At 54.9% G+C, this 24,084-nt stretch overlaps 1 protein-coding gene across 6 annotated transcripts in view; it reads left to right on the forward strand.

Moving 5' to 3' along the window:
* The window catches only part of Anks1a (ankyrin repeat and sterile alpha motif domain containing 1A), a 159,939-nt gene extending 137,034 nt beyond the window's left edge, over positions 1–22,905 (forward strand). For 3 of the 6 annotated variants that reach the window (XM_041634890.1, XM_041634892.1, XM_041634893.1), the window contains 11 exons: positions 2,009–2,115; positions 10,809–10,907; positions 11,811–11,963; positions 12,043–12,150; positions 12,485–12,649; positions 14,045–14,170; positions 14,341–14,412; positions 14,710–14,796; positions 17,270–17,407; positions 18,851–19,021; positions 19,787–22,905. In XM_041634890.1, coding sequence (XP_041490824.1) covers positions 2,009–2,115; positions 10,809–10,907; positions 11,811–11,963; positions 12,043–12,150; positions 12,485–12,649; positions 14,045–14,170; positions 14,341–14,412; positions 14,710–14,796; positions 17,270–17,407; positions 18,851–19,021; positions 19,787–19,906 — 1,346 coding nt within the window. In that variant the 3' untranslated portion in view covers positions 19,907–22,905. Of the gene's footprint in view, positions 1–2,008; positions 2,116–10,808; positions 10,908–11,810; positions 11,964–12,042; positions 12,151–12,484; positions 12,650–14,044; positions 14,171–14,340; positions 14,413–14,709; positions 14,797–17,269; positions 17,408–18,850; positions 19,022–19,268; positions 19,368–19,786 lie in introns of all 6 variants that reach the window. The other 3 variants (XM_041634895.1, XM_041634896.1, XM_041634891.1) reach the window with 2 other exon arrangements.
* The last annotated feature ends 1,179 nt before the right edge of the window (positions 22,906–24,084 follow it).

A 24,084-nucleotide genomic window follows, 5' to 3' on the forward strand; every position in this document is an offset into this window, starting at 1 on the left:
CCAAACTTGAGGTGCCTTCGTCTGCACCGCAGCATCGCTCCCAGGAAACCTGTCATCTCACTCTGGCTCCCTCAGCAGCAGCAGCAGCAGCAGCTTCTGCTCCAATGTCCGATCCCTGATGTATTTTCCTGAGCATAGAAGGGGGAAGGGTGGGAGGGGAGGAAGGGGAGGGCCAGACACGAGAGTGAGCAAGGACTGAGGAGCCGGCAGCCGGCAGCCAGCAGTGTGGAGCCCCGGAGCCTGAGACAAAGCACTCTGCTGCGGCTCTAAGCGTGCACATCCACCAGCGGCAGCCTGGACCACAGCTGCCCAGCCCTGGGATTACAAGCAGGAATGAATCAGCAGTGGGGGCCATACAAGCTCGTGAGCATTCAAGAGCCTGCTGCGTAGGTTCCTGGAGCTGACTTTCCATTCAAGGGCAAGTCTAGGAGCCCCCAGACTCGGCATTTTGGAACACTGCTACAGCCTGCATCCAGAGACTACCCTGTCACCACCCACCATCTGTTCTGCGGAGGACAGGAGAAGAGTGACGGCTGCCACAGTTGGTCAGCAGGGTCCCTAAAACAAGCAAATTGGCATTGTCCTGCCTTGAAGGGCAGAGACTGCCAGTAACGGCAGAATGACTTTCACCGTGTTGAGAAGAGTCCCTGGGAGGTGATGTCTCTGTAGCTGCTTCTTCTTTCTCCTGCCTTGAAGCTCTCTCTTTCTCCCCTTCTTTATCTTTCTTTTACCCGTTCTTATTGCAAGAACCAAAGAAGTAAGGTGGGATATGTGAAGGTGTCCAGCTCAGAACATCTGAGGACTGCTGGGAAGGACTGAACCCTCATCCTCCCTGCACTGCCACAGTCCTGTGCCGACCGTAGAGCACAGTGAATAACTGTTCCCCTTGCCTGTGCGTCTGTGGAGATGGTGAGACCAGAGACCCCAGGAAGAAAGCTGTGTGTGCCACACGGCCAGAGAGCAGCGCAGTGTAAATAGACGAGCTGCCGGCTCCTTCTTTTATCTGCTTGGGTTTTGTCTTCTTTGACCAAGAACTGAACAGCCAGGCGGCTTTCCCCTAAGCAGGCGGGTCACGGGAACCGCCACTGAAGACAGGGAGAATGAACAACACCGCACTCCCAGAAGCCAACCCAGACCAGGAAGGCAGCTTCTCACTCAGCGTCTCAGCCCCGGAGGCAACCAAGTTTGCTGGCCACACAGCCCGGTAGAAGACCATGCCATTGGCCCAGCAGAGCCACACCTGAGCCTGATTCCCACACTGCCCCCTGACTGTCCTGAGCTAGGAGCGCAAAGAGCTGGGGCCATGGTTTGCTTATTCCGGGACTGCTGGGGGACAACAAGTAAAAGTCCCTTCTCTCCCCCTGCCATGTTGTTTGCTGCTTGTGTTGCATGTGCTGGGCCCCTGTGAACAGCCGCCACTGCTTCCTTCCCGGAGCCCTCGCTGTGTGCCTGTGCCCCTCAGCTGCATGAAGACGCGCGTTCGCTCGCGCCTGACTGGTTTATGCTGCAAGGTCGCAGAACTAGCCCCTCGCCAGAGCCTGCAGCAGCTCTAGAAGCTGCATGGAGAGGAACGGCCAGGCTGGTGGGCACTTAGGAGCTCTAGTGTCCCCCTCTAATGCCTATGGGGACAGACTTTCTGCCATGCTTCTGTGTGGACACTGATTAGGAGTTGACCCAGAGACCGCTGGGGGTTGGCTCCCCCAACCTCTAGGGCAAGATCGTGCATGTGCAGCCTCAGCCCTGGTCCCGGACAGCTCACACGGTGGGGTGTGAGTAGGCAGCAGCCGCCCGAGTTGGCCTGTGTACAGTACCAGGCAGCTCTGCCCTGCCTGCACGGAGGAGAGAGCAGAAGCTGCGTGCCTGCTCTCTCTGCTCTCTTGTACATAGTCTGGCTGCTTTATGGTAATGACTATGATGTGGCAGTGCCATCTGTCTTCCTCTGAGTGCCGCTGCTACCGCCTTAATGGGTTTTCCCTTTTCAAGCGTCTGCCGATTCCTCTCTCGTCAGGTTCTCGGACGCTGGAGCAGAGCGTCGGGGAGTGGCTGGAGTCAGTCGGCCTGCAGCAGTATGAGAACAAGTTGCTGCTGAATGGCTTTGATGATGTCCGCTTCCTGGTGAGTGGCCACGACTGGTGCTGCTTCCCTGACCTGAGCCAGCTGGAGCTAGGAAGTCAGCAGAGTGCCTGATGCCAACTTTGCAGACACTCCTGGCCCCACTGTCTCTGTCCCATGCCATTCGGGTGGAGTACTCTCCCAAGGATCCCTGCTTCTTAGACTGGATGCTTGGGTATCTTGGCCATCATGTGGAGCCAGTCCCCAACAGCTTTGGTGGACAGGACAGCCAGGTACCCCATGGGGACCCAAGTCCCATCTCAGGTGGATGCCAGGAATTTTCTTATTTTTCAGACCTTTGCTGTTGTCACTGAAGCAAAGGTCCCTGTCTCCCCAGCCAAGTGAGACAGAGGCCAGGGCCACATGTGCCTGACCTCAGGCTGTCAGGGAAAGGCTGAATGTCACTTTGGTTGCTTTTCCAAGGTTCAGTCTGCACTCAGAATACAAGGGGTCAATGGAATAACCGGGGCTTCTCCGCTCCCCGGGGAGTGGGGACTCAGCTTAGACTCCGGGCTTAGGAGTCAGTGGTCCCACTGTTGTCTGTCTCCTAGAAACCTTGCCCAGTGTGGGTCATTCAAGGCAGTACCTGAGCCAAGGCATGCCCAGGAGCTGTGACATCACAGCAGCCATGACAGCCGATGTCCTTACAGTGGGCTGTGTGCCAATGTCGGCAGTTCATGTATGTGAGCTCTGTGACTTCCCAGCACCATGGCGTGTGCTGTTGTCCTCACCTGTTTCCCGTTACGTGGTTTGGCCAGGGCCACACTGCTGGTAACTCGCAAAATGAAAATGTGTGCTTGGGAGTTACCAGGCAAGAAGCCACTCTCTGGACAGTGCCGTCCGTTCTCTCGTTTTTGGGTGTGGCAGAACTATTTAGAAGCTGCACACCTTGGTAAGTGAGCAAACCCACTGCCCTGTTCCTCCCATTTAGTCCTGGGGCTGCAGACCATCCCTCACAGCACAGCTGTCACTACGTGCACTTGTCCTGCCCTCATGTGAGGGCACAGAGCCCCAGCGGGGTGGTGGGGTTTACTCTGTCAGCACAGGGTTTCATGTCTTCGCGGGGCTTGCTTTGGTTTCCAGGGAAGACCTGGAGGGTGCAAGTCTGCAGTGAGCCAAGGTTGGGCTCTTTTTCAAACTTTAAAAGCTGCAGTTTTTAAAATTGTTTTTCCCTTTGTAAAATTTAAGCTGTGTGGGTGTGTTACGGTTCCTGGACTCTTGCTTCGGACTCGCCACACTCTTTAGGGAAAGCCCATGAACTAGAAAGACGGTGGGTCTGTCAGTGGGAAGGACGACTGGCCCTGGCTGTGGGGTTTTGTGATCTTTCCTTCTAAGTCCTCCCTTCACTGTGCCGCTGGCAGGTCAAACAAGAGTGGCTGAGATCTGCAGACCTCCCCAGTGCTTCAGGGGCTGAGCCTGCAGATTATGGGACACAGCTCCTAAATTTGGAAAGGGTTACTTCTCCAGGCCTTGAGCAACCCCAGGGCTACCTGACCCTACCTAGAACCAAACCAGAAAATGCCTAGATAACTTTTTGGGGAAGCAGGACCCTGGACCACATGCCCATATAAGGTGCAGAGCCTGTACCAGAAAAACCCTCCACCCTGTAGCCAACACCTTGGGTCCTCCAGGGCAGAGCTCTTTGGTCTGAAGCATCCACAGGAGCGCCCACCCAGCAGTGGCCTGAGCACACCTGAGTTTAGTATGTTGCTTCAGGTACCTGGAGGGGCCTGAGTGGCAAACCCCATCCTGGGTAATTGTATGTTAACTGCCAGGTGAACTTGAGAATAAGTTTTAGCAGAGGCATGTTCCCATCCCGGAAACACTCACTAAGCACGTGGTCCTGGTGTACCCCATCCAGTTTGGTTCACAGTAGGCTGTGAATGTTTCACCTGGTTCTAAGATTCCCTGGAGATGTTCCTACTGAATGCAAAGTAGCTCCAGTAACCCCAGATCCAGATGTGTTGGGAACATCTGAACACTTGTTTGTCAGGGTGCTCGTGAGCACGGTGGAGCTCTGTGCATGCTAAGGCGTGTTCCAGGCCCATCTGCTTTCACCATGCCAGATCGTCTCTGCCCTGATGTCTTCAGTGACGGAGGACCCAGTGCTCTGGCTGCTATAATGCTCACATTCACACTGAGTCCTTATGCCTTCTGTCTGCCCTCCCCCCCCCCCCCAGCTTCACTTTGGGGCCACACAGAAGACGTATGTCCTCTAGACAACTGAAAGCTTCATGGTGGCTTTACAGGTTCTATGTTGTCTGGGCTCATGCTCTTAGTCCTGACTGTTCCCATGGTGATTATGATGAATTTGGGCTAGCACTTTATGGCTTGAACCTCTTCCACACCCTTGCCTGTAGGCAGAAAGGGTCAAGCCAAGGCCATGAGAGCTACCTGAGCTCTTGTGCTGATGGAGACTGATGCGGGACTCAACGCTAGGACCAGGAAACCTGGGTTTGGCAAGGGGGTGTGGCTGCCCTGCCAGCCAGCAGCCACCACACTGCCTCATGGCCCTTTCATCTTCACCACAGACCATGTTCACAGGAAAAGGGCTTTCTCAGGAGTAAGGAGCAAACACATTCAGTCATTTCAGAAGGAGGGCATTGATGCTGGCACACCTGTGCCTTCAAGCTTGCTGAGCCACAGTGACAGCCTCGTAGAAGTGCTGATGGCATAAGTGATGGTGGCTCTGAAGCCAGAGGGTTGTGATGGATGTGAAAAGACGTAGGATCAAAGAATATCTGAGAGAGGGAGACCATGTGGGGCTGTTGGGAGCGCACAAAGGGATGCATGACCCACTGTGCACGGGCGGTGTAAGGACTGCCAAGATACACCTGTGCTGCTCTGTGCATGGGCGGTGTAAGGACTGCCAAGATACACCTGTGCTAATCTCTGGGCGACTCATCCTTTGGAGGGAATAATGGGTTTCCTCTGTCTTCTGCTGTAAATGGGGGTGAAGGAATGGCAGATCCTGCTGCAGACATCAAGTTCAGAAAGCAGTAGCATGGTGGAGCATCCTCGTGCTAAGACCTGAGTGAAGGCTCTAGATGCTGTAGAACAGCCACTTTCTGCTGCACACAGGACCCAGAGCAGCGTCACCCAGGACCACAGGTGGGACAGTGGAGGACCAGAGCACTGAGGTTACAGCAGAGACTAGTTCCAAACTTGGACCTGTGCTTACCGAGTCTAAAGGGGAAAGCAAGTGATGGGCTAGAGACTGCTGGCGATGAGACAGGAAGCTGGCTTGAGAGCTGGGCCTGATGAGGCCGGAGGGTGAGCTGCACCTGACCCTGGAGTCCTGAAAGTCATGTGAGGTGCCTTGATGTCTCTGAACGCTGTGTTGAAGGGTCTTTGTCTTGTGGCTCCCACCAGGCAGAAGGCCTGCGTCCAGGTCCACTTTGGCCTCCAGAAGGTGGTTGAAAGTGTCAGGACATTCGGTGTGGAGTGTTAGGGTGGGAATGTGGCTCCAAGTTGGTTAGAAGCAGACAGGATGGGAAGGAAGTTGCTTCTTATGCTGCACCTGAGAGGCCTCCAGCTGCCCCCACTGCTTTCTTTCTCCACGGGATCTGCTGCAGTGCTGATAGGCTCCCATGGGGTTCCTGTCTGTTTTGAGGTTATTGGTCTTGACTCTCAGCACCGCTTGACCAGGAGCCCCTTCTCTGTCACCCAAATCCCCAGGCTCTACGGTGCCGTCCTGTTCAGCAGGCTGTTCCCTTCAAGCCACGCTGCTTGACCCATGGGTCTCCTGCCCTGGCCCCTGTGCTCCCTATGGCCACTCTTCTTTCTGTGCCTCCCCCCTTACCTTTGTTGCTAGTCTGTGAACCACAGCCAACTGGAGCAGAGCTGCCCAGATGCTGCACAGCATCCAGCTTCTCGCCCTCCCCACTCCCCGAGTCTCTGCACAGCACTTTGTGAGCCAACTGCTGGGCTACAATTTTCTCTGTATTGACATGGAGCCCAAAGCAGAAGGTTGGTAGAGATGAGGCGTAGACAGGCGCGTTCTCAGAAAAGCCTATGTCCTTTTTGGGCTACATCAGCCTTGCCATGTGAGAGCTAAACTCAGGTGCCCCAGGTACTGATGGTCCCTTGATCCAAGTTCCACCCACTCACCCTCCAAAAGGCTGATAAGGGAAATGAGGAGAATCTGTCTTCTCTGTGCTCTGCAGCCTGACCTGTGGTGGCACATGCTCATAACACCTGCATGGGAAGGCCAGGTTGTGGTCACCATGAAGTAGCCAGGGAAAGCTCAGGAGAAAACTCACAGCTCTGCTTGGTTCAATGAGCTTAAGTGAAGACAATGTATTCTCTAGAGAGCTTAAGTGAAGACTGTATTCTCTAGATCCTTTCCAGCGACTCTGGACAGGGTGCTCCTCTTCCTCCTCCTCCCTGTTCATCCTACCTGTGAGATGTTGTTTACCAGTGTCCTTCATGGTCCCATGCATTCGCATAAGCTCCAAAGGGAGCGTGCCATTATTACCCTAGCTGGCGAGCGGCTGTTACTGCGTGGAGGCTGAGGGGCCATAGGGTGGTGCATGCCCTCCTCTGGAGCAGAGCGGGCAGCAATGGCATCTGCACGGATTGCGCTGCTTTTGCCTACCAGTGCCTGCAGAGACTGAAACCAACCAACTCTCGGCTGACTCTGGCCCAGCAAACCTACGCTGCAGAAGTGGGGAGAAAACCAGCACCTCTGCCTCTCCCAGATCAAAAGGACAGAGACAACAAGAACCTGCCTGGATAAACCCCAGCACCTCCACAGTTCTTTCCACAAGGAGACAGCAAGATGGTGTGCACTGTTCAAAGGTGTCTAAGGCCAGGCAGTGGTGGCACACGCTTTGAACCCCATCACTCTGAAGGCATAGACAGATGCATTACTGTGAGTTCCAGTCGGTCTGGTCTACACAGTTCAGGCCAACCCCAGAAACATAGTGAGGTCCTGTCTCAAAAACAGAACGGAGGGCAACAAACATTAACTCACGGAGAAAAATATACCATCTTGAGGCAAAAAACAAAGGAAAAGAAAAATGATGGTGTCCCCTACCATAGGGGACAGATAGACAAATGGCCTTCACAATTGCTTTGTGCATCCTTCACTTTCCAAGTGTTCTGGAGTAAAGCTGCATAAGTTTCCTGCTGAGGAAAACACTTTCCTGATGTGGAGAAGGCAGGACTCAGTGCACACAAACCGGAGACAGATGGTAGAGGAGGGGCTCCCTGCTCTGCTCTTTCTGGTAGTGCTCTCTAGTGAGCGAGATCCTCAGTCCTGAGAACAACCAGCCACACACAGCACAGCACATGGATGGGCTGAGTGCATCCTAGCCTCTCCGCCCCTCCCATGGAGTAACCTGCTCTGGGGTCTCCTTTGCATTCTGCAGCTGATCCTGGCCCAAAGACCAGAAAGCAGTGCAGCTGTCATTGCTTCCCTCCTGCCCGTCTCCTATCTGGAATGTTCCTTCACAGATGCTGCTCCTTAGATCCACAGAAGGGAAGGAGATCAGAGAGGTCACCCTCTAGTCTGGGACCTGATTGCTGGGGTGCTGCCTATGTGGCGTCTGGCAGAGCCCAGGACTGTGCCTCTTACCATGTCCCTCCTTTGGATTCAAGGAAGTGGTGGAATCCAGCCTTTGCTGCCTGCTGTGTGGAGCTGGGAAGCTCCCTCCCCTCAGCTGGGCTTCCCTGGAGCCTTAAACCTGGGAGGATAAGGTCTTTCAAATTGAGGTCTACACTCCCCAATGTACTTACCCCTGCAACCCCTTGCCATCTGCCCCTCCCCTGGCCTCAGCCTGGCTGCCTTGGTCTCTGAAATGTGTCTTTTACCCCACTGTGAAGGCATGCATGGCTACGTGGCTCCTCACTAGGGTCAGCTGATGTCGGGAGCACGGACAGATCGTGACTGGCGCTGCTTTTGGTGACAGCCTCATTCTTGGTCTAAGACCTGGTTCGCTGCCCTGCTCTCTAGCTGTCCAGCCCTTGCCTACTGTTGCAGGGCCTTCTGCGCCCTCTCTCCCCAGGATTTGCTAGACCACCATTTGTTACCCTGTATTGTTTAGGTAATAAGAGAAGAAAGTGAGTGTCCAGCAGACAGAATATGCAGTCAACCCTCTTTAACAGTGGGCTCAGCCGTTGGTCAAGAGTGATGTAGCAGTCAGGGGCTGGAGAGGGAGGGGGAGAGGAGTGGGGGGAGGGGGAGAAGGGTGGGAGGAGGGGGAGGGAAATGGGAGGCTGGGAGGAGGAGGAAATTTTTTTTTTCCTTTTCTCAATAAAAAAAAAGAGTGATGTAGCAACATAGACACAGAACAGTGCAGTAACAACTTGGCATTGTGCTGTGCTGAGCTTTGTAAGTACTCTAGAGAGATAAACCGTAGGGAAGAAGGTGCAAGCTGAGTCAGGAGAGGGCCTGTCGGGGCAGCAGGATCCCCCGATCCATGCAAACACCATCCCCTTCCCATGGCATCTGACACTGCCAAGGTCCCAGGGAGAGTTAGGGACACAGCAGGAACTGCTCTGGGAGCCATATTTCCCATTGTACCCTTCCTTCATTTGTTCCCTCGTCTTCCTCAGAGCTTACAGCTCCTGACCCTGGACTAGGGTTTGATTCACATAGAGCTGGCAGAAGGAGCATGATGGAAGTGACTGTTGGCCAAGCTTCTGGAAGTTCGTGTTGGTTTACCACGTGTCGGTAGAGGGACAGTCTGGGTGTGTGGCCTTACCTATCAGCAGACCTTAGATGCAATCCTAAGCAGCTGCAGGGGGTGCATTCTGCAGCCCCGAAACAGCAAAGTCTATTACAGAGCTCTCAAGCTGGTGGTGTCCTCTGTAGGATCTTTGTCCCACACACAGGTGCTGAGGCAGAGGTGGGGCCACCAGGCCATGGTCTGCATGCACTGCCCCAAGCTGCCTAACATGTCCAAGTGCACCATGGGAGTGGATACCTGCCTTTCTAGATGGAATTCAGAAAGGCCCGGAAGCAGCCATTCTAGACCCACAGGACATAATTCTACAGACGCTCTGCCCGGAAGGGAAGACAACTGGCTCAAAGACATCGCTAGACACCAGAAAATGCCAGTGCTTAAAGAGTAACCCTAGAAGGGATTCCCACGCCCGACATTCAACACGTGCCACGGGAGCTGAGCCCTTTCAGGTGTGGAAAAGAAGGGCTTTACAGGAAGCCTGTAGGGTCGCTGGGAGAAGCAGAGCAACTGCAGAAACAGCGGGGTGACCTAGAAGCTGGCCCCAGACTCTGCGTGGTAGAAAGGAGGTATGTCCTGTGGCCAAGGAGAGGTAGCTAAACTAGCCTTCTCGGAGAGAGGGTCTGTCTCCTCCCTGGAAAGCACACACAAGCCAAGCAGGGACAGAGAGAGCGCCTGTAACCCAGAAGGCTGTGTGCAGAGCAGGAAGACCATGAAGCAGGGACCCTGATGGATGCCTGAACAGAGTGAGAAGACATCAGCCTCGCTGGGACACCCAGCGCTGATGCGACACATCTGCCAGGATCTTAAATGTACACACTCTGTAAGCGATAGGTGCTGTCTGCAGCTCTGGCCTAGCAGAGCTCGGTGACTTGGGATTCTGGTGGTGCCATTTCTGAATGACCTGGAACAGGGCGTTCTTCCTCCAGCACTGGGAGTGGGCATGCCCTCACCCAGGGACTCCACTGGCTTCAGAGAAAGGCAGCCTGCATAAGTGGCCTGGCCTGGGTAATCAGAAGAACTAAGGAGAGGTGTCAGTGGGGCGGCGGTGCCACACACCTTTAATCCCAGCACTCAAGGCGCAGAGGCAGGGGTGTCTCTTAGTTGCAGGCAGAGCTACACAGTGAGAGAAACCTGTCTCAGAAAACAATACAAGCCGGGCGGTGGCGGCACACGGCTTTAATCCCAGCACTCGGGAGGCAGAGGCAGGCGGATCTCTGAGTTGGAGGCCAGCCTTGTCTACAGAGTGAGTTCCAGGACAGGCTCCAAAGCTACACAGAAACCCTGTCTCAACACCCCCTCCCCCCCCAAAAAAAACCCCGTGTGTCTGTTACAATGGGACAGTCTCGTGGGCTACGGGTGTGGGGTCTCACTGCTTGGGTTCAGATCTAAGCTCTGCCCCCAGATATAGAAATTCTGGAAAATTCTGATTGCCAGGTGTCTCCATTTTCTCATCATCATTGTGGTGGTGAGGTCGGGTAGCCCGTGTAAAAGCAGCACCTAGGAAGCAGGCCTGTGGCCTGCCAGCTGTCCCTACTTCCCTGTCAGACTCAGTGCGATGCCATGCTGTCTCTGCAGCTTCCCCAGCTGACTGGTCTGTTCTGTAGTGGAGGTCAGTGGGAATGCTGAGTGCAGCTTAGCTTGGACCCGCTCCTACGGCAGGGGGCTCCGCTTGAATAGTTCTGACTCTGGCTCCCTTGTAAGGCTGGCTCCCTGAGCGCTGTCAGCCTGCCTTTGTCCACTCAGCTTTGGCCGACAGAGCTATGTCTGTGGGGAACGCAGAGCTTTCCCTCCGAGGTGATGCAAAGGGGTTGTGAGTGTAGTTCCATGCGCTCTGGGAATGGACAGTCTGAGCAGGTTTGCCTTCAGCTTATGCTGGCCGCTGTCTGGCCGTCTTCTTGCCTTCACTTAGTAGCTGCAACAGAAAAATCTGGCATGGGGTCATGGCAGGCTGACTCACAGGACGCCAGGCTCCAGTATAGGAAGGACCTAACTTCTTCTCTGTCTCAGGGCTCCAATGTGATGGAAGAGCAAGACCTGAGGGAGATTGGCATCAGCGACCCACAGCACCGGCGGAAGCTGCTGCAGGCTGCACGCTCCCTGCCTAAGGTGACGCTCCCAGGCCAGGGCTGTCCTCTTGAATGCCTAGACCAGTGGTTCTCAACATGTGGGCCCTGACCCTTTCACAGGGGTCACATTGTCAGACAGCCTGTGTATCAGATATCCTGTGTATCACAACAGTAGCAAAATTACAGCTATGAAGTAGCAACAAAGTAACTTTATGGTTGGGGTTAACACAACATGAGCAACTGTATTAAAGACATCAGGAAGGTTGAGAGCCTCTGACCTAGGTTGAGCGGAAAGGAGCCTGGCTCTGGGGCATGCAGGTCTTGTCCGTCCCATGTCTGCCCCCATAAGAGCCCAGCAGGGCACAGGGTCTTCGTTCCTTCCTTGTAAAGCCTGCAGGGCTTCAGAGGTAATAAGTGTCTTATCTGATTGGACAAGAGGATCTAGGGTCCTCTTGGCACAGAACTGAGGCCCATAGTCTTGACCTGTTACTGGTGCCCTCTTTGGAGTCTCTTTTGACTCATTAGAGCCCAGGCTAGCCTATCTTGACCCCAGAGAAGCCTGAGAGGAGCAGGCATGAGAGGCAGCAGCAGCAGCAGAGAAGCCTGGCTTCTCTGAGGCTACAGCCTCCATCCCTTGACTGTTAGTGCCGTGGCCAGTGTCCCATGGATCCTTTTACTAACCCAGAGTTCAGGAAGTAACTGCTTCACTGGCACACACTATATTCTTGCCCTTACAAGCCTGTGACCTCCCAGAGCTCATGGAGAAGCAGTCTGTCACCCCTTCCCTCCATCTTGCTTCACCTACTGGCCCCGCTTCCTTCTATCCAGCAGCTGCTACCTCAGAGTGGTGATGGGCTGTGCCAAGGGAGGGTCTCGGGGTAGCCCTTGGTCTCCAGGTTCTTGCTCTGTGACTCAGATGCCATTCTGCCTCCTCACATCACAGGTGAAGGCTCTTGGCTATGATGGGGTCAGTCCCCCCTCGGTGCCCTCCTGGTTGGACTCACTGGGGCTGCAGGATTACATCCATTCCTTCCTGTCCAGCGGCTACAGCTCCATCGACACTGTGAAGAACCTCTGGGAGCTGGAGCTTGTCAATGTGAGTGCATCGTGGGAGGCTAGGGTAGGAGGAGCTGAGGAGCCCAGCTCCACTCACCACCCCTCTGCTCCGCCACCAGGTCCTGAAGGTTCACCTGCTGGGCCACCGTAAACGCATCATCGCCTCGCTTGCGGAAAGGCCCTATGAGGAGCCACCCCAGAAGCCCCCGAGATTTTCCCAGCTAAGAGTGAGTTCAAGGAGGGAGACGGTCTATGACTCTGTGTCTTCGTCCTGGTTACATGACTCAGGATAGCGGACAGCAGTCCCTGCCCTCTCTTGCTGGACTCACACACAGGAGAGTGGCTTCTGTCCTTTGCAAGGGTGGCACCTCTTGTCTGTATCCCAAGGTGCCGAGATGGCCACTAACCAAGGACCAGGCAAGGCCTAGTCACCTCTGTCCACAGCTCCTGGCCACTTGTGCACCTCCTTGCTCTCCACCCCTCAGCTCTGGGCTCACCCTAGGTAGCCTCAGAACAGCCGACACCTTCAGCTGGGAATTTCACCTGTTTCTTGCCCAACAGTGCCAGGACTTAATCTCCCAGACGTCATCCCCACTGAGCCAGAGTGACTCCTGCACAGGGCGGTCAGCAGAGCTGCTGCTGCCCTCGGCAGACACCAGCAGGAGGCGCCACGACAGCCCGTACGACCCTGGGGCAGCCTCTCGAGTAGAGCGCTTCAGAGTCCAGGTGAGCGGAAGGGTCAGAACCTGCAGGGATCGGCAGCAGGAGGCAGCATTGCTGCCTACTTCACCCTACCCAAGGGCCTGCAGGAGCTTTGAGAAAAGCCACCTCCACCCCTCCCATCTTCAGGTCTGGGGCTCTCCTGTGGCTGGTCCTCCCATCTAGCCCTGCAGGCTCTTGCTCATTCCCACGGCCATCCCATCCTCTCACTCATCCTGGTCCCCAGAGCTTCCTTCTGTGTAGCTGAAAGCTCCTTGTCCTCCTGTCCCACCAACCCTGCAGAACCACAACCCAGTTCCCCATGTGCTCCGCCGCCCCTGTTCTTAGACTCGCGGGCACAGCTAGATATTTCCTGCTTACCTATGCTTCACCAGGGCAAGGCTGGTGCAGTCTCGCATTCTGGGCTCAGCCTTTGGAGCCTTCACCCTCACACATTCTTCCAGGGCTTGCCCGTCTGTCCTCCTGCCTTGCCAAGCTCTGGCTCTGCCCCTTGCTGCAAGTAGCCTTCTGGACCCCAGCTTGGCAGGTATCCCTGCCCCTCTGGGAGAGCTCTGACACCCTGCACACACTCCACGTCACTGGGCGTCTCCCTGTTCTCTCCGCACTCCCTCTCCTTTCTGCAGCTGTTTATTTTACAGACGTGAACACTGCCAGTTGTTCAGTTCTCTGTGGAGCCTGCACATAATGGTAGAAGTCTGAGCTCTTTTCTGAACCTGTATCTCCATCCCCTGCATAGACTCTTGTCTGAACTACCCCAGTTGTTAGCAGAGGGCCCATTTAAATCGCATCCTTTGCCCAGGACTCAGCTCCATGGTTTCAGCCTTTATTTTTATGCGATACATGCCTACAGCTTGTTTCCATACATCCTGCTATGTGCGTGCTCCTATCTCGGGTGCCAGAGCTCTTTCTGGCTGCGCTTGCCCTGAGAGCACCTCCCTTGGCCCCAGTGCTGCCCAGGTGCCTATTTGCCCTCTGCACCTGACTTCTGCCCTCTGCACCTGACTTCTGCCCTCTGCACCTGACTTTTGCCCTCTGCACCTGACTTCTGCCCCCTGCACCTGACTTTTGCCCTCTGCACCTGACTTCTGCCCCCTGCACCTGACTTCTGCCCTCTGCACCTGACTTCTGCCCTCTGCACCTGACTTCTGCCCCCTGCACCTGACTTCTGCCCCCTGCACCTGACTTCTGCCCTCTGCACCTGACTTCTGCCCCCTGCACCTGACTTCTGCCCCCTGCACCTGACTTCTGCCCTCTGCACCTGACTTCTGCCCTCTGCACCTGACTTCTGCCCTTGCTGGGGTCACTGGTTTCCCCACTCTTGGGTATGCTAGAGGCCAGGAGGTGAATTTGTGAGCTCCCCTGGAATAGGTGAGCAGTGTCCAACTGTGTGTGTTTTTACAGGAGGAGCCCAGTGAGACCAAGCTGACCCTCCGTCCGCCCAGCCTGGCTGCCCCCTATGCCCCGGTGCAGAGCTGGCAGCACCAGCCAGAAAAACTCATCTTTGAATCCTGTGGTTATGAGGCTAATGTGAGTCGCTCGCGCTCCCCCAGATGGCCACCCTCCCTTCCCTCTGGGGCGGCTGTGCTAAGGGGACAGGAGAGAGGACTGTGTCTAACAGCAGGATGGCCCACATTGGCTAGGTCATCCTACACGACAGCACACGTGTTCCTGAACCCACCTTCTGCCCCTTCCCACAGTATCTGGGTTCCATGCTGATCAAAGATCTGCGAGGGACAGAATCCACACAAGATGCCTGTGCCAAAATGCGGGTAAGGGACTGGAGAGAGCTCAGCAGTTAAGAGCACTGGTGCCCTTTACCGAGGACCCTGGTTCAATTCCCAGCACCCACATGGCAGCTCACACCTGTAACTCCAGCTCCATGAGAACCAATGCCCTCTTCTTGCTGGCATATGCACAACATGAGAATAAAAGGGGAAAACGTGGGGAGGTGGCTGACTAGAGCAGCAAGTGGGAATGCCATTTACCACCTCCTGGGCCTACTGCACCACAGAGGGATGGACCTTACGGTCAGATAGCACTCTCAGCCTGCCCCGTATTTCCTACAGAAGTCTACAGAGCACATGAAGAAAGTCCCGACCATCATCCTGTCCATCACATACAAAGGGGTCAAGTTCATCGACGCTTCCAACAAGGTATGGTTCTCGTGAGGCCTGCTGGCAGGTGTCTGCTGTGACCGGATGCCTGAGAGAAAACCACCTGAGTTTCAGAAGGGCTGGTCTGTGGTCACCTGCCTCGGTGTTGGTGGCAGTATACACGGGGTTGGGGCACGTGTGGTAGAGGCTGTTCACCTCATGGAGCTCAAGGGGACAGGGACAAGCCTCTGGCACCTCCTACCAGCCAAGGCCAGCCTTCAGTACATTATCCTTCCAGGGACACCTCATTTCCAACTATATCTTCTGCCGCTGGTCCCAGTGGCTCCTGACCACCTAGCAATCTCACTATGTAGTCCTGGCCGTCCTGGAACTCAGTATGCAAACCATGCTGGATTTGAGCACACAGAGATCCACCTGCCTCTGCCTCCCAAGTGCTGGATTAAAGGCATGTGTTGCCATGCCCAGCTCAGACTATTAACTATGAGCACCAGTAAAAACTCAGAAACCAGGGCTGGAGAGATGCTAAGTGGGTAAGAGCGCCGCTGGCTGCTCTCCCGGAGGACCCAGGTTCAATTTTTAGCATCCATATGGTGGCTCATAACTGTAATTCCACTTCCAGGAAGATGGAATTTCCCTGGCCTCAGCAGGCACCAGGCCCATGTGGCTCACAGGTACACACAGGCAAAACTCCCTACTCATATTTACGTCCTGAATAGTAAAAGTTGGGAGACAAATCTCATGCTCCCGACTTACTGAATGACACAGAATAAAAACTTCACTCTAAGGAATAGCAGAGAAAGATCAGACCAAAGCAAACCAGGACCCAGCAAGGTCAGTGGTACCCATAGCTCCATGGCCGGCATCTGGGCATGTGGTGTGGTACTGTGAGGGCCAGGGGGGTTGGAAGCCCTGCTGTTTCAGCTCTTGCCTTTGGTCACTGTTCCCAGCTTTTCTTGGGAAATATCCATATTCCTGGTGCCTTCAGTCTCCATTGCTGTCACCGTCACAGCTTCTTGAATTCCCCTGGCCCCATGGTCTTCCTTTGAAGTTGGAGTACAGGCCTCCATGACCCTGTAACCTTTCTCTCTCTTCATGACAGCAAAACTAGCATCTCATAGGAGATGCCAGGGTCTGCCATCCACTAAAGTAGCTGGGCCCTTAGGCCATGGCTGTGGCTTGTAGATGAAGTCTCTCCTGCCAGCAGCTCCCAAATAAACACACAGGGGCTTAGTATGAATTATACATGCTTGGCCAATAGCTCAGCTCGGGCGCGTTACTACCTGAGTCTTACATTTAAATTAACTAACAGTTACTACCTGAGTCTTACATTTAAATTAACTAACAGCTCTTATCTGTGCTCTGCCATGTGGCTTGGTGCCGTTTCTCAGGACAACATGCCCGTCTTGCTTCCGCATCTGCCCCTCTTCCTCTCCTCGTCTGGCCTCCTGCCTAACTTTATCCTGTTCAGCTGTTGGCTAGTCACAGCGACACATAGTGTTTCACAGTGGTAGAACACGATCAGATGGCTCCAGGAAAACCCTCCTAACCTCCTAGGTGGCCCTGCACAGGCAGATCACTCTAGTGGTTCCAGTGAGTTCACACCTCCATCCTCTTGTGTTTGTCATGGGTAGGGTAGCCCAATGCCCAGACTGCCTCCAAAGTCACTTTCCTGTTATTCTAATGCAGAGCCTTTGGCCCCTCTTTAATGCTACTGCTGTCGTCAGAAACCATGTTGTCCCTGGGCCAGCCTCATTACAGCTTTCTGCCTGGGTTGTTGTTTCCAGTTCTCCCTGTAAGCCTGGTTCAAACAGCCACAGCCATAGCCCCTTCTAATGCAACCTGCTCCACCTCAGCCTCCGTCCAGGGGCAGGGACAGAACGCAGCCTTCTCTGTCCCCCTTTGCAGAGGTGCGAGAACCATGTTGTCAGGTTAGGCACTGCCGTAGCTCCACTTCCACGTTACCTGTTCATGCCGTGACCAAGCGGCCCAACCAGTTCAGAGCACAAAGGGCTTGTCTGGCTTACAGTTTCAGAAGAGGAAGCACAGCTCGCTCTGTTGTGGTGGACAGGAAACAGTGAGGAGGGCCTGGGCAGGTATAACCTTCCAAAGCATGTTCTCAGTAACCTGCTTCCTATGCCCTGCCTCTTAAAGTCTCCAGCATCTTCTAGAACATGGCCAAAAGCTGGAGAAAAGTGTCCAGTATGTGAGTCCTTGAAGCACTTCCTGTTCAAAGGGCAGCGGTGGGCAGAGCCACCTCACCGTCACATTCCTGGAACTCTGTTTGCTGGTCCCTGGCCTGGCCTAAGAGCCTCCCTGGGTGCTCTGCTGCCCTCCTGTGGGGACAGGTGGAGCATGCATTTGCCTAGGAACACTTTGCTGTCTGTTGGCCATGGCCAGGGTGAGGAAAAAGAGGGGTTTGTCTGGAGTTCCAGGCTGCTGAAAGGCTAGGGTGGTAATCTTAGAGGCGTGCCCCGAGGGGACCGTGAGTTCCAGAACACGTTTTTCCTGGCAGAATGTCATTGCTGAGCATGAGATCCGGAACATTTCTTGCGCTGCGCAGGACCCGGAGGACCTGTGTACCTTTGCCTACATCACCAAGGACCTGCAGACGAGCCACCACTACTGCCACGTCTTCAGCACAGTGGATGTGGTGAGTGTCCCCGTGACGACAGCAGGCTCTGCCTTGAGAAGGCAGAGATGAGCAAGGCCATGGAGGGGCCACATTCTGTCACTGGATGGGGATCTGTGCTGGCCTAGCCCTAGCAGGCAGGGGACTGGCCTACGAATGAAGCCCAGTGGTGCCCAGTGCAGTCCTTTTCACAGCAGGAGTGGCAGCCCAGAGGGAAGCACCCTAAGCCTGGCTATTGGTGGCACCTTGGTTTTTTAGCTACGTGTTTCCTAGGTGGGACAGGGCCCCAAGCTGCTGGTAGTGGTACACCCTGGCCTTGGCTCTCCTTGCTCCTACTCACCCAGCAGGAAGTCTCCCGTGTCCAGCGCTCTGGGGCTCCCTCCACACAGACACTACAGAAAGTCTTTGCAGTCCCAGGCTGTGGTGTCAGATGCCCAGTTTTGCCCCTAGTAGCTGCATGATCTAAAAACGTTACCTCTACTCCCTCTGGGCTGTACTGAAGATTACGTGGTGTGAGCTAGTAGCTCCTAGCCTGCGGCTCACAGAGGCACACCTGCTCCTAACTCGCTGTGCTGCATAACCGCAGGCCGGTGGACCACGGGCACACTACCAATCACTGGTGCTCCCTCCACCTTGGGAAGCCAGCCAGAGAAGACTCAGGAGAAAGCACAGTCCCCAGGACACCAGGGATGGGCCGCAGGTGTCTCTTCTTGTGATAGGAGCAGCCTAGCTGGGCTTTGGTTTTTTTTAATGATCTTTATTTTTTTTTAAATATTTATTTATTATGTATACAATATTCTGCCTCCATGTGTGCCTGCAGGCCAGAAGAGGGCGCCAGATCTCATTACAGATGGTTGTGAGCCACCATGTGGTTGCTGGGAATTGAACTCAGGACCTTTGGAAGAGCAGGCAATCCTCTTAACCACTGAGCCATCTCTCCAGCCCTGATCTTTATTTTTTGTACGACGGCTCTGTCTGCATGTATTCCTTTAGGCTAGAAGAGGGCACCATGTGGGTGTTGGGAACTGAACCCAGGTCCTCTGGAAGAGCAGCCAGTGCTCTTAACCTTTGAGCTGTCTCTCCAGCCCCAGCTTAGCTGGTTTTGAAGTTTAGTGTTTGAAAGAATCATGCCTAAGGAAACTAAATGTGCTGAAATTCCTCACTTTGAAATAAGTCTGTTGGGTTTTTTTGTTTTGTTGTTTTTGGTTGAGACAGAGTTTCTCTGTATAACCCATGGCTGTCCTGAAACTCGCTGTATAGACCAGGCTAGCCTTGAACTCAGAGAGCTGCCTGCCTCTGCCTCCTGGGATTAAAGTCCCTGGCTCTGGGTGCTATTATTAAAGGTGTGTACCACCACTGCTGGGCTTCAATTTTTATTTTCAAAAAGAAGTTCCCTAACTCCCGGTAGGAATAGGGGGTCTGCAGGAATCTGCACTGCTCAGCAGACTCTCTGCTTCTTCCCAGAACCTCACCTACGAGATCATCCTGACCCTGGGGCAGGCATTTGAGGTGGCCTATCAGCTGGCCCTTCAGGCCCAGAAATCCAGGACGATGGGGGCCTCTGCAGCTGCAGTGATTGAAACAAAATCTTCCAAACCGGTGCCTAAGCCTCGGGTCGGCGTGAGGAAGTCTGCAGTACGTGCCCACCCCACCCCCCATCCACAAAGCACCCCAGGGCTTGGGTGGAGCTGGGCACATCAAATGTCTTCTCACTCCTTGGCAGTTGCCCCAGGAAAGCAGCCCTCTTCCTTTAGCTCCCCTCCCCCTGCATCCCTGGGTTCCTCGGGCAGGAGAGGGCAGCCATCCTGGGGCTGCCATGTGTGGCTACAGCACCAGTGACACCCCCCCCCCCCCCGTCTGTCTGCTTTGCTCTGTGCCCCAGGTGCCGATGCCCCCCGATAGTCGCTGTTGTCACTGTCACACCTGCACCACCCACCGTCCTTCCTACCTACCGCTGCCGTCTCTTGGTCCTGGAGCCAAGGTCTTTCTGCCTCCCGCTGTCTTTTGTGTCAGGCTCTCTGAAGCATCCGTGAGCTCTTATATCCCGGTGGCCTCTGTGCTCTGCCTGTGTGACTCTTTTCCTTTCTGGAGACGCCCTCACTGTGTGCTCTGCCCTTTGTCTTTGTCGTGTGTCCTCTGCAAAGGTCTAGAATGGTCTGCCCCAGGCTGAGCTCTTCTGCCCACTAGAGGGACCCAGGGGCTGGGGGCTGCTGAGCATTCGTCCCCTTCCTGCCCACCATGACCAGACTGAACTCTAGTTGGGCAGGGTTCCTCTGCGTAGTCCCTGAGGAACTGTTCCAGGCTCCTGGAGGTGCCCGTCCTTCACCTTCAGGGCGGGCAGGTGTGCGGGCCCTGTGCAGAGGCCACATTCAGTCCTAACCCTGTCTCCTTGTTTGGCAGCTGGAACCGCCTGACTCGGACCAGGAGGCCCCATCCCACGCTAGTGTTTCCTGGATTGTGGACCCAAAGCCAGACTCTAAGCGGAGCCTCAGCACCAAGTATGAGACCACTATCTTCTAAACAGCCACCCTGTCTCCACTACCCCACTGTGCCTTTGCCACCCGATGGCTCTGCTGTCTCAGCTCTCCTTCCAGCTGCATGGGACCTGCCCTCCTGGCAGCAGCTCTAGACACCTCCTCCCTCACAGCTCCTGCTTTCCACCACCCACACTGTGAACCTCCCTGTGGGCCGAGGACAACTAGGGCAGCTTCCATCCGAGGGCCCCAAAGCCTTTGCACTAGGCCCTGGGAGGTGAGGAGTGGGGGTAGCTTCCACGGGGACCCCAGTAGCCTCCCCAAGGTTGCTCTCCTCTCCTGTCCAATCCTGGGTCACAGCTGGATGCCAAAAGCTACCAGTTTTCACCTTTCCTGACCCACCTACCACTGTGACCACCAGTGCCAGGCGCCCTGCACACAGCTGCTTTCTCACCTGGTCAGGCCCCGTGATGTGGCTTCACCAGGGACAGACTTTCTGTAAGGGCCAAGGTTGGTACTGGCCACACCCTCGAGCACGTCCAAACAGTGGGTTCTTAGGGACCTGTGTGTGCTTGGCCCCTTTCTGTGCTGTGGGCCTGGCTCTGGAGTCCAGCTCACCGAGGGCATGCCCTGCACACAAGTGCACCTTCTTCCTTCTCAGTTCCTTCTCAGAGTGGAGCTGCCTGCGCAGAGGGCGGATACTGAGCAGCTTCTCTGGTGTCTGACAGCATTCTCACACTCCCTGTGGTGGTAGGGACCTGAGACAGCCGTCATCCAGCCATCCCCACAGCTAGCATCATGGAGCTGTGGGAAGATCAGTCTAGATGGCAGGAGGCAGAAGAACTGATGCCTGTGGCCTTGGTGCCAACAGTGTAGGACAGTGGAAGAGTCAGTCAGCGCTGAGCTGGGACCAGGGCTGGCCCTTCCACCGCCTGTCTTTGTGCCTTCCTGGACAGATGGGCCAGGAGCAGCAGAGGGCTGTAGGCTGTGGAGGGCACTCCGCTCTGCTCCGCTCGGGGGAGGCAGGGACTTCTCTTCTGCTCTGTGTCCTTTCCATTTCCTCCACCTTGCGCAGACTTTGGTTAACTCTTTCCTCCCCCGTTGTTTGCTTCTGCCAAGCTGAGCCACTGAGGAGCCACACTGTGCTGCAGAAACAGCCGTGGAAAGCACAGGCTCCTGCCCCCAGCACCGAGCCTCGTCGGCAGCTCTGAAGACCCAGGCCCAGCCCTGCCCGTAGGATCTCCTTTCAGCGCTTGGTCTGGCAGATCAAACCCAGTCATGGAGGCAGAGAAGACACCAGGCGTCAAGCCGAGGGGACCATAACTCTTGGTGGCCCAAGAGTGGCCTGTCCAGGACATGTGTTTTTAATAGGAAAACTTTTTTTTTTTTTTATAAATTTTTAACACTTGGTTCCAGTTTCTGGATAAAGCTGTCGATCAAGATGACAGGAAAAGACCTCGTCCGTACAGCCCTCTGCCTTCAGGATGGAGTCCCAGCCTGGGGGTGGCTTGGGGCAGAGCTGAGACTTCAAACTTTTGTTCCCAGCTCCTAGTCTAGAGCTAGGCTGGGGTGATGACACTTGGGCCAGAGCAGAAGTTTCTGGGGTTCCAGTGGGGATGAGCAAGTAGTTTCTGGTGTGGGGAACTCCTTGGTACTCTCCTGTCCATGTTGGCACTGCCCACGGCAGCTGTGCCGTGTGTTGACAGGCTGCAGCAGCCATGTCAGAAGGGAGAAGTGGCTTTGTCTGGAGCGCTAGTGGGATTATCAGCTAAGCTTGCAGCTTGCCAGCTTGGACCTTGGCTGGCCTCACTCTGGTTCTTTTTGACTGTTGTTTCCTCTTGCTGGACACATCTGTTCCAGTTGTGGAAAAGGCTACGTCCAGTGACAGTCTTCCCGGCTGTGGTCTTGAGGATAAGTGGTGTCCCTCGGACTCTTCTGCTAGCTTTGCTCTTTAGAGTGACGTGGGTGGCAGGCATTCTCCTGGGCCTAAGGAACGATGCGGAGCAGAGTACTGGGGGATGGGGACAAGCCAGGCCAGCCACTCCCCAGCGTTTCTGGAGTAGAGAGCAAAGAGCAGCACTGAGCCCGTGGGTGCGGTCTCGGGGGCAGCAGGTCAGGCTCGTGCAGATCTGTGACTGCAGTTGGGGCGTGTGCGTGGAGTGCTGCTGGGCGCCTCTTCCTCGTGGCTGCTCCTTGGGAAGCAGGGTTGACCTCTGCTAGGCCTGTGGGCTCTCTGTCCTCTCTGGGAAAGAAGCCAATGGTCCTCCACTGCTAGGTACCGGCGACAGAACTTCCTTTCCCTGCCTCACACTCTCAGCCCTAGAAAGTTGCCCTCAGCTCCCACCTTGCAGGAATCCTGCTCCCAGAGGTGAGCTCGGTGGTGGGCACGAAGCCTGGGGACACTGTAGACACTACGATGAGCTCCAGCTGCATTTTGTTCTAGAAATCCCAGGCAGGCACTTCCCCTTGACGCTGCTATGTCTTATTTATTCAGGGTGTTTCTACCAGAAAGTCTCTGGCTTGTCTGCTCTGGGGCTCCTTTCAAGATTGGTTTCTGAATAGTCAAGAAATTCCTCTTCGACTCCTCGGGGTGGGTCTCTCCCTTTCAGGACAGATGCCAAGTGGAAGGGTCTGCCTTTGGTACTTGTGCGAGTCATGCCCTGTGGCAAGACCGAGGCTGTGAAGGAACCGTTCTGGTCAGAGTGGTAAAATGTGCCCAGTGCTCTTGCTGCGGTGGCCGCAGGCCCCCTTCCTTGCCTCCCGGCCAGCTCACTACCCTGAGCAGGAGGCTCCGGCGGGCTCTGCCTCTGAGGTTGCCTATTCAGGAGTTCTCCAGAAGCCTCGGGTTCGAGCACTCAGAACCCACGGCTGCAATTGTCACAGTGTCTCACAGTCGGCTACGCTGCAGGTCACAGGAGTTGTTGCTCATGGCGGACAGTGGGACTGGATTGTAAGAAAAATGTTATTTAATCTTTGTTTCCGTATTTTGATACTTGAATGACTTCCCTTTTGTTTTACTGTACATAAAATTGTTAATCTGTCCGATTTTGTTTGAATTATGAACACCTTATGGTACCAAACATAACCGACCGTGCAACAGCATAGGCTGACCTCACTACGGAGTGCGCGTCTCCTGGGCTTCCGGCTCCGTCTGTTATTTTCGTAGCTGTACAGCTTAGGACAGACTGAGCTAATAAAGGAGAGCGGTGGAAACCAGCATAGCTTCCGAGTCTGAATGGAAAGCTGCTTTCCTCATGTTACGTGTGAACACAGGCTAGGCGCCACTGCAGATCGAGGACACATGTCCTCTGCTTGGCTGGGATAAGTTTGGGAATTCTCTCCAGCGTTCTTCAAGGAAGCCCGGAACAGTCAACCCTGTATGAAACGGGATCCTTAGGGACATGACCGAACGAGAAGGGATGCGTGGCCACAGATGGGTTTTTACACCTTGTGCCAGGCTCACCCACAGATGTCACTGAGGGTCTGTATGGAGCGTGAGGTCTAAAGCTCAAAGAACTGCTCCCCCAGTTGCCTAGCTAGGCTGCAAGATTTGTGATGAACATGCGCAGCTCAGTGCCCAAAGCCTCCATCGCAGGGTCTTACCGTGATAAGCCCTGTCAAACATGCGCTAAAACCCTGATACGTTTTCATGTGCTCAGCTCTATATAAAACCAAACATCTCTGCATAGCAGAATGCAGCCATTCATAAAAAGAAACAACTAGAATTAATGTTTGTACCACATGAAACCCAGGATGGCTCGATACGGGGACCAGGAACATCTGCTTCCCTTCTTCAGCACAGTTTAAACCCAGGGCAGATTAACAATGGAAACACCAATTTGGGGGGGGGGGGGGTGTCTGGCAAGCAAAAGCCGTTCTAGATCAGCACCAGGGAAGAGGCAGCCTCAAAAGACAGTTTGGTTCTGGTTGCTGCTCTCCTTTAGCCAAATGCCACAGGGGAGCCTGGCTGTCTACCTGAGACTCCTCATGAGGGCGGTGCAGTGCTCCCAGCCAGCACTGAGGAGCCAGACACCTCAGGTGTTGGCTGAGGCCAAAGGAGGAAGCTGGATCTGTCTAGCATGGCTGCAAGGAAGCTGTGCATCCCTTTGCTAGCCCAGTGGCCAATAGCAGCAATTCAAGCCACGCCTCAGTCCCGTGGCGGCACAAGTCTACAGCCCCAGCTTTCAGGAGGCAAAGGCACAGAGGGCTTGCGTTCAGAGCAGC

The sequence above is a fragment of the Microtus oregoni genome, unplaced genomic scaffold (genome assembly GCF_018167655.1).
Source record: "Microtus oregoni isolate MIOR12 unplaced genomic scaffold, Mior012 000046F_ref0000063, whole genome shotgun sequence".
Lineage (NCBI taxonomy): Eukaryota > Metazoa > Chordata > Mammalia > Rodentia > Cricetidae > Microtus > Microtus oregoni.